This window comes from Condylura cristata, unplaced genomic scaffold (assembly GCF_000260355.1).
Source record: "Condylura cristata isolate star-nosed mole 26May11 unplaced genomic scaffold, ConCri1.0 scaffold00020, whole genome shotgun sequence".
NCBI classification, from domain to species: domain Eukaryota; kingdom Metazoa; phylum Chordata; class Mammalia; order Eulipotyphla; family Talpidae; genus Condylura; species Condylura cristata.
Genome location: NW_004567121.1, coordinates 13360480 through 13368763, shown reverse-complemented (window position 1 = coordinate 13368763; position 8284 = coordinate 13360480). Strand labels below are relative to the sequence as shown.

Below are 8284 nucleotides of genomic sequence, written 5' to 3'. Positions count from 1 at the left end.
CGTGCGCTGGGGTTCGACTGGGGCGGTTGGGGCCACCCGGCCGTCGCTATGTCGCGACAGAGTACGCTGTACAGCTTCTTCCCCAAGTCTCCAGCGCCGAGTAATGCCAGCAAGGGCCGAGTCCGAGCTTCGAGTGAAGGAGGCGCTGCCGCCGCGGCCACTAGGGCCTCCCCATCCCCCGGCGGGGATGCGGCCTGGAGCGAGGCTGGGCCTAGACCGGGGCCCCTGGGCTCCGCGTCGCAGCCCAAGGCGAAGAGCCTCAACGGAGGGTTGCGGAGGTCCGCGGCGCCCGCGGTCCCTGCGAGGTAGTGGGCTGGGGATGAGTGGGGGGGCGGGGGCGGGAGCGCCCCGCGAGGCGGGGTGCGGGGCCAGGTCCTGGGCTCGGAGGAGGGGGGCTGCGCACTTAAGTTGAAAGACTGCCGGGGCTCAGTTTGCATCGTGGGGTTGGGGTGGCGGCTGTAAACAGGGTAGGAGGAAATTGGCTGCAGGAACAGGGGTTGAAGGGGAGGGCTGGGGGACGCTCAGAGTTTGGAGGAAGGGGGAGGAGTGCTTTGGAGGAGCTAGGTGGGGGAGAGGGAGTGGCAGGTGCTTGGGGTAGGAAGGAGAAAGGGGAGCCCGCGCGGAGCGGGACGAGGGCGGGAGACGGGCGCTTTGCCTGCTCGTCGAGGTGAACGCTGCGCGGGGGAGGGGACGATCGATGCCTGCCCCGGGGCGAGGAGGGATGGCGGAAAGAGGGGTCGCCCGCGGGGCGGCGGGCGCCTCCGACCTGGGGATGCCGGCTCGCGGCTTGCCGCGTTGGTTAGTGAATTGGGGGGCGGGCGGGGAACTTAGGGGACTTTTGGTTTTGACGCGCGGACGCCCAGTCCCGGGATGGCGGCGGGCGCTGGGCCTGCGGGTCGGTGGAGCGCCGGGGGCGTGCCGGGGGCGTGCCGTACCCGGGCCGCGGCGCTGATTGGCCGGAGTGAGGAGGGCGGGGCGGGGCGCGAGAGCCGGAGGTGCTGGGATCCGCTGAGGCGTTCGGGGGTCCTTGGCGAGCGCGCGCCCGAGCGAGTGAGAAATGTACAAATTAGCGATTTTGACATTCGTGGAAGGATTGCGTCGACTTAAAAAGACGTCTTTTTATGAGACTGTGCTCTTGTTAGTGATTCCACGCGGTAATGGGGCCCCTAAGGAGTTGTGCACCTCTAAAGATCTTTATCTGACCCTGGGTTTGGGTGTAGTGACGATCCTGTGGGGGCAGCCTAAGCAAAGATGGCCTTGTCGTTGGGCAGTTGTTGCACCTCCAGGGCTTGACCTGTCTTTTGTTGGGGCGGTGGGCAACGTTTTGCAAAGCTCATAATTTACGGTGCATTCCAGGTGTTGTATTTGGCACAGAATGTTACGGTAGCCATTATTAAAGGGTGAAGGAAAAAATACTCAAGATCAGAGTTGACTAGTAGTGCTGAGTGGTGGATATCGAATTTCTTGCCAGTTTAGGTGTCATGCAGATGATTTTTTGACTAAATAAAACCGACATTACCCTGATTACGGCCACCCTTTGAGGCAGCTTTATAGTGGGATCGTAATCTCTGCGGGGAATACACCTTTGTATACCTACAAGATGTACCTTTGTAGGTAAACTGCCAACGAGTCATGGTTTTCTGGACAAGTTTGGACCCTCCTGTCATTAGCTAAGCAATATACATAACAACTATTTACACACCATTTACACAGTATTCTAGAGATGACAAAAGTATATGTCATGTATAGATACTATTCCATTTTATATAGGAGATTTTCTTTTTAAAAGATTTATTTTTATGTATACAAAAACTGGAGTGTAAGCCAGAGATGGAGGGGGCTGGTGAAAGGATTCACAGGAGTGGGAAGCAGAACAGGTAAATTGACAAATACACTGCTGAGGGGAGCCTGCCTGACACAGGGGAGGTCTGCTGCGCCTGTGGGTTAGCTTCCTGGCTGTGGATGGAACTCATGCTGCAGTGACTGGCAATGGCTTGATAGTGCTGAGACTTGAAACATAACCCTTGTGCCACCAGGAAGGGCCCACAGTGTTTTCTGGAATATGAATCCACCCTTCCTGCATCCATGCTACACTGACTTGTATTGTTTGGCTGTGCTTTACATATTCAGTAGGTCATGCTATTTGTTTTTTGAGGGTCAAATTCAGGAGAATTGTAAAAGCCTGACAGTGTTTACATTCAGCCTTCTTTCCATGGGCACTTCTTACTCTGGGGGAGTTTCTAGAGTAGTCAAGAAAGATGTTTGGTAATAGGCTTCTAGTGGCTCCAGTATATAGATTTGGTATTCGTTCAGCAAATGTTCATGAATCTACTCTTTGAAGTGTTGCGGATGGTGAATACAACAGACAGTATAAATAAAAAAGCAGTTGTAGAAACAGGACAGAAGCAGAGTGCATTTGAGTTCTTTGCATTTCAGGGGAGAAGGTGGTGTGCATAGGTCAGAGTAGGCTTTCTCTCTAGTCTGAGAATTGAGGATAGAAGGAGTCAGCTAGACTGGTAGGAAGAGAGTTAGGCAGACAAAATATGCAGAGATTCACTCACTCGAGAATAGACTAATGGGTCACAAGGAACATTTGGACTTAGCCTGAAGGTCAGTTGAAATCTTGAAAAGATGTTGAGCACTGTTTTGTGTTTTTCGTCTAAATTTTGTTGCTTCAGATAGTGGTTTGCCTTTTTTATTCTAGTTCTTTGTCAGACATGTGTGATGCAAAAGTCTCCATCCTGGGGATTCTCTTGCTCAATTTATATCTTTTGAGCAGAACTCCATTTTGAACTTTTTCCCTTATGCTTGTTGCTTCTGTCGGTTTAAAGAAATCCATCAGGAAGACCAGTTTGTTTTTTTAATGAAAAATTATCAGAAATATAAAGGAAAATCGGTATTTTAGAAACATCACCTGGCTGAAATATCTTTGGTGGGGAAATCAGGTATGAGGCTTTGATGAGAAGAGGATGGGGGTGGGTGACAGAGAGGTAAGATTTGTAAGAGGAGTTGAGAGAGACGGAAGTAATAGACAGGTGGTGATAATTTAGATTGTGGGAGAGGGAGAGAGGAAGGAATCCACATGAGAGCAGTTCAAAGTGATTTTGAGAACTTTTAGGATAGATGGGCATTGTGGGCTGTCTTCAGTTTTTTTTTGAACTCTCACAAGTTACAATTTCCTTTTTTACATCATTCTTGTTTTTGTACATTTTTTTCATCTCAGTCAGGCTGTCTTCAATTTTTTTCTGGAGTTAAGTTCCTAAACGAGACCAGAGGTGCAGGGGTGGGGATAGTTGAGACAGGAGAGATCTGCTGTACCATGTGGGTCACCTCCTTGGCCTGGGCTCTAACCAGGGCTGCAGTGGATGTGGGATAACTCCACAGCCCTGAGACATTAAGCCCTGTGCCACCAGGGAGGCCCTCACTTTTCCATTTTTTTAAAAAGATTTATTTATTTGTGCATACAGAACTGGGATACAGGCCAGAGGTGCAGGGGCGACGAGAGGGTTCACCAGAGACAGTGGGGAGCAGAACAGGCAGATCTACGAAGTACACTGCTGAGGGGAGCAGCGGGCGGGCCAGGAGAGGTCTGCCACGCCATGTGGTCTCCTCCGTGGCAGGCAGGAATCGAACTCATGGGGAAGTGGCTTTAGCTTCTCAGTGCTGTGCTTTAACCCGCTGTGCCACCAGGGAGGACCACTTTTCCATTTTTTAAAGGATTTGGTTGCCATTAAGAAAGGCAGCCAGGCTTGGTAGGTGGATACTCCTTCTGTTTCTCCTGTCAGAAAAAGAGGTGTTGGTCAATAGTGTGAAATCTGGAGTTAGAGCCAAAAATACCTTTTCTGTTAGGAGCTGTGCTCATTGATATAACATGCATTTGCTCTGTGTGGCCAGTCTTCTACTAGTTACTATCAGGTTCCTGACTCGAGTCTCACAGTGTCCTTATACAGGAAAGGTTTATTTCCCTCCTAGTAGCAGCTACAAGAGTACCGTTTTAGGGTTCTCTTAGGTACAAAGAAAACTTACGGTTTTCTGATACCAGGGTGCTAGAGGCTTTGTCACTAAAGTGCTCCTGGCCACTTAACTGCTGTCTTGACATTAGGGAATCTTGTGAACAAAAGCACTTCACACAGTGGGTCTTTGTTTGCCATTAATAAATATATAAATAATGAGGAAGCACTTATGGTGGAAGCTTGAATTGTGCAGATAGCTTTTAAAGATGATCTTACGTGGTAAGCCTGACATCAAGCTATATAAATTTGTATAGGTCTTGGTAGAGTTCTGTAAGTGGAGAAGAATGTATAATACATATTATAAGGCCCTTGAGACAAAAACCTGAATTTCTTACTTCCTCCTCCTCCTATTTCCCCCTTTTCAGGAAGACTTCAGGGCTGATTTAGGTTTTGAAAACATTGAATCTCCTTTTGTTCTTCTGGCATAATGTATTCATTATTTTTTAGCACATTAGACATTTACCTGTTGATTTGAGTTTTTCCATTAAAGTAGATATTAGGGGAAGGCAGTAGTAAGCTTATTAGGTAACTTTAGGAATGTTTGTGATACATAGGCACTGAGTTGGGAACAGGTTCCAAACAAAGAGGTAATATTTACTAAGCAAAGTACAAAATATGTTTGCTATTGTTAATCTGTGGGTTGGGGCCTCCCTGGTCGCACAGGGGTTAAAATCTCCATGCTATCAAGCTATCACCAGCCTGATACCCAGCTATCACTGTGGCCTGAGTTGGATCCTGGGCCCTGCCTGCTGCTCCCCTCAGCAGTGTGTTTCAGTCAGTCCACCTGTTCTGTTTCCCAGTCTTTCTGGTGAATCCTCTCATCTTTGGCCTACACCCCAGATCTTGTAAGCATATATAAAATAAATCTTAAAAATTAAGAAAATACTGTGGGTCAGATTCCGTTCTCAATTATAGGCCATATTGCTGTATAGGTATGATTCTTCACAAATTTAGAAAGTGTACAATGAGTCTCAGTTTCTTTTTCCTATCATTTACCAGAATTGTGGCATCGTTTTTAAATGGCGAATAATTATGAGAAAGTTTTCCACTTTAATAGCAGAATTCATTATATTTGTGATTATCTTAATAGTTAAATAAGCATGTGATATTTGCATATTTTAAAAAACATCTTCAACTCATCTGATTAAAAATGTTAATTTCAGAAGGTTTGAAAGGAATCTTAACAATACCTTCTTTGGAATCGCTAATTTGTGAGTAATTGCCTTTGCAGCAACTTAAATATTAATCCATGGTGTATTTCCTTTTGGCAGCAATTCTTGTGACTTCTCACCAGGTGACTTGGTGTGGGCTAAGATGGAGGGTTACCCCTGGTGGCCTTGCCTGGTTTACAACCACCCCTTTGATGGGACATTCATTCGTGAGAAAGGGAAGTCTGTCCGAGTTCACGTCCAGTTTTTTGATGACAGCCCAACAAGAGGCTGGGTTAGCAAAAGGCTTTTAAAACCATATACAGGTAAGAGATGCAGGGGCCCGGGAGAGAAAAGGCATGCATGAGCCCAAGTGTTAGCTTCTCTGAGTGAATTGAAATGTAAATTGCAGGAGTGTTGTGAAAGTTTGTAGCATGGGGGGTGGGGGGGGAGGAGATAAAATGTTAGCTTGTCTTCCACCAGTATTTTGTGTGGAGCACAATTTTTATTTCTGTCCTTGACAAATAAATGGTTTTTTACAGCAATATCATGCCCGTAAGAGAAAATGATTTCACAATTGGTTGGTCTTCATGATTTGGACCAGAATACCAAATTCACATGTAAAAAGGGTAAATTAAAGTGTTAATTCCCATCTCTAAGGATCCAGAAGAAAAGCAATGCATTCAGAATACATAGCATGTAGTTTAATGAGTCTTCTAGGACAGACTGTGATTTACATTATCTGGCTGCACATTCCAAAATCCTCATCTATGACCACATCTGTGCCATTTCACCTTAGAATTCTGGTGTCTTAACATTCTCTTTAACTTCTCAGGCCCGGGGTTACTTACTACACAAATTAGCTACATGGGTGTAGCTTCCCTGGGGCTAAGTGTGCCCTGTTAGTGACTTGAATTCAAGTGTGTGCACAGTGTGGGTGCAGTGCCTGTGCACCCAAGTGCAAGTGTTCTTCCATTATTCTTAGACACTGTAGGCTAGGGTGGGAGATGAGCGTTTTAGAATCAGAACAAGGTAAGTTTCCCAAGTAAGCTGGAAAGCAAGTCTGTGCAATTTGGTCAAATTGCACATCCTCCCCGGGGTACAGAAGGCATGCTGACGACAGTTGACTTTTAGGTCCTTTTCCAGGACTAGTCACCCCTGTGCATTTTCTTTGCCTTAAATATCCAAATTGTAGCAATATGTGTATGTGACTAAATTAGCAGAGGGCATAGATTAAATTAAAAAAAAAAAAAGAGTTCCTTTGTGCATTTGGGTGTGTGGGAGGGGGCATGAGTTAGTTGTGATGTTTGCATCAGGGACTTTGGGGACTAATCATGTCCCTGAGTGTGTGGGGCTGAGTGCAGCTACAGAGGCACTTTGGGAGAAGTTTGGAGCTATCCAACAAGTGATTTTACTTCTTGTATAGTTTTGGTGCAGCACTTCAGAGACAGGAAGAACTGTAGCTTTATTTTAAGGTAGCCATCATAGTTGCTAATTTCCATGGAAATTTAGGCTGTCTTACTAGTTTTAGTATACAGAAAGAAGTTAAATAATGTAACGCCTGAATCTTAAATTTCAAGAAATTCAGTTTCTCTGATTACATTTTTGGGAAGAAGAAAACATTTCTGGTTAAGCCAATTGTGCCATTATTCTTGTGATCTGCATGTGACCTTTTGCTCAGTAGAAATATTGCTTACTATAATGGAGTTTAAAACACAGTAAGACATTTTGATGCAATTGTTGGGGGTGGGGAATATAAAACATTCAAAATCTGAACTGGGTTAACCTGCCAAAATGTTAGGATATCTGACAGTAGGTTTTTAAAAAAATATGTAGCCTTTATAATTGCCTTGGGTACAGATGTATTTTTAATATCATAACTTCATTTAATTGACATATTACAGTCTTTGCAATACCTTACCTGAGATGAGGTGGTTACCTGATTAGGCCCATAGTTCTAGATCAGACACTTAAGTGTTCCTGGGTGACCCAACAGTTAAAGCAACTTCAAGCTTATAAGTACATAATTTCAGTTTTACTGGAAGTTATTCCTGAAAATTCCTTTTGGACTTTTATTGTTCTGTGTCATAAATAATAATGGGACATTAAAAACTAGGCTTAATTGTCATTGTTCAGTGGGGCAAGTGTTGAAGTTTAAGCTTAATTATCCAACCAACAGTTCTTGTTTACAAATCTGTATATGTTTTTAGGTTCAAAATCGAAGGACGCTCAGAAAGGTGGTCATTTTTACAGTGCAAAGCCTGAAATACTCAGAGCAATGCAACGTGCAGATGAAGCCTTGAATAAAGACAAGATTAAGAGGCTTGAATTGGCAGTGTGTGACGAACCCTCAGAACCAGAGGAAGAGGAAGAAGCGATGGAGGTTTGGGACAGTGCACTGTTGTTATTTGTTAGGAGAGTGATGGAAAAGAGGGGACATGAAAATCATATTCTCTTGTCTTGTAAATATTTCATATATATTCTATCGTATACATATACACATAACTCCCTGGACTGTAGGTTAAGTTAGATAACTTCAGAATCTCAGAGGCTCCCAAATCTTGCTGGAAGGCATGCTGCAAGAGGTAATAGCATTTTTGTAGCAAGTGGAGAGCTGGAGACAGAACATCATGGTGTAAGACACTGCTCATCTGTCTGGTAGTGATCTTCTATGTAAGGGTGTGGAGAGGATCTGGAAATTATCCAGCTTTATGCTTTTACAGGTGTTTTTTTTTTTTTTTTTTTTGTATTTTGGTAGAAAATGTTGAGTAACCTTGAAATAAAACCTAGGTTTCAAATGTCACTATTTGAGTGAATTAAATGCTGTTAAGGAAATGGTTCAATTAATGTATTTATTTTATTATTTTTTTTGCATTTTTATTTTTTACAAAAGTTTATTTTTACATCATTTTGTACATTTTCTTTTTCCATCTCAATTGTAATCCCCGCGGGTTTCCCATCACCAAGTCACCCGTGTGCCATCACCATAATCCCGTGCATTCCCCCCCATTTTTGATCCCATTCCCCACTCCACCCTGCAAAATGTCTCTGGTATATGGTTGTTAATTATTTTTGTTATTTTCTCGCCTGGTCCATTATATTATGCTGCTATGAGTGAAACCA

General features: G+C 44.4%; 1 protein-coding gene across 3 annotated transcripts in view; it reads left to right on the top strand.

Annotated features, from left to right (window-relative positions):
- MSH6 (mutS homolog 6) overlaps positions 1–8284 on the top strand; it is a 93774-nt gene that overhangs the window by 75419 nt on the left and 10071 nt on the right. For 2 of the 3 annotated variants that reach the window (XM_012727463.1, XM_012727464.1), the window contains exons 2-3: positions 5285–5487; positions 7372–7544. In XM_012727463.1, the coding sequence (XP_012582917.1) occupies positions 5328–5487; positions 7372–7544 (333 nt within the window). In that variant the 5' untranslated portion in view covers positions 5285–5327. Of the gene's footprint in view, positions 1–12; positions 306–5284; positions 5488–7371; positions 7545–8284 lie in introns of those variants that run through there. The other variant, XM_004686219.2, reaches the window with a different exon arrangement.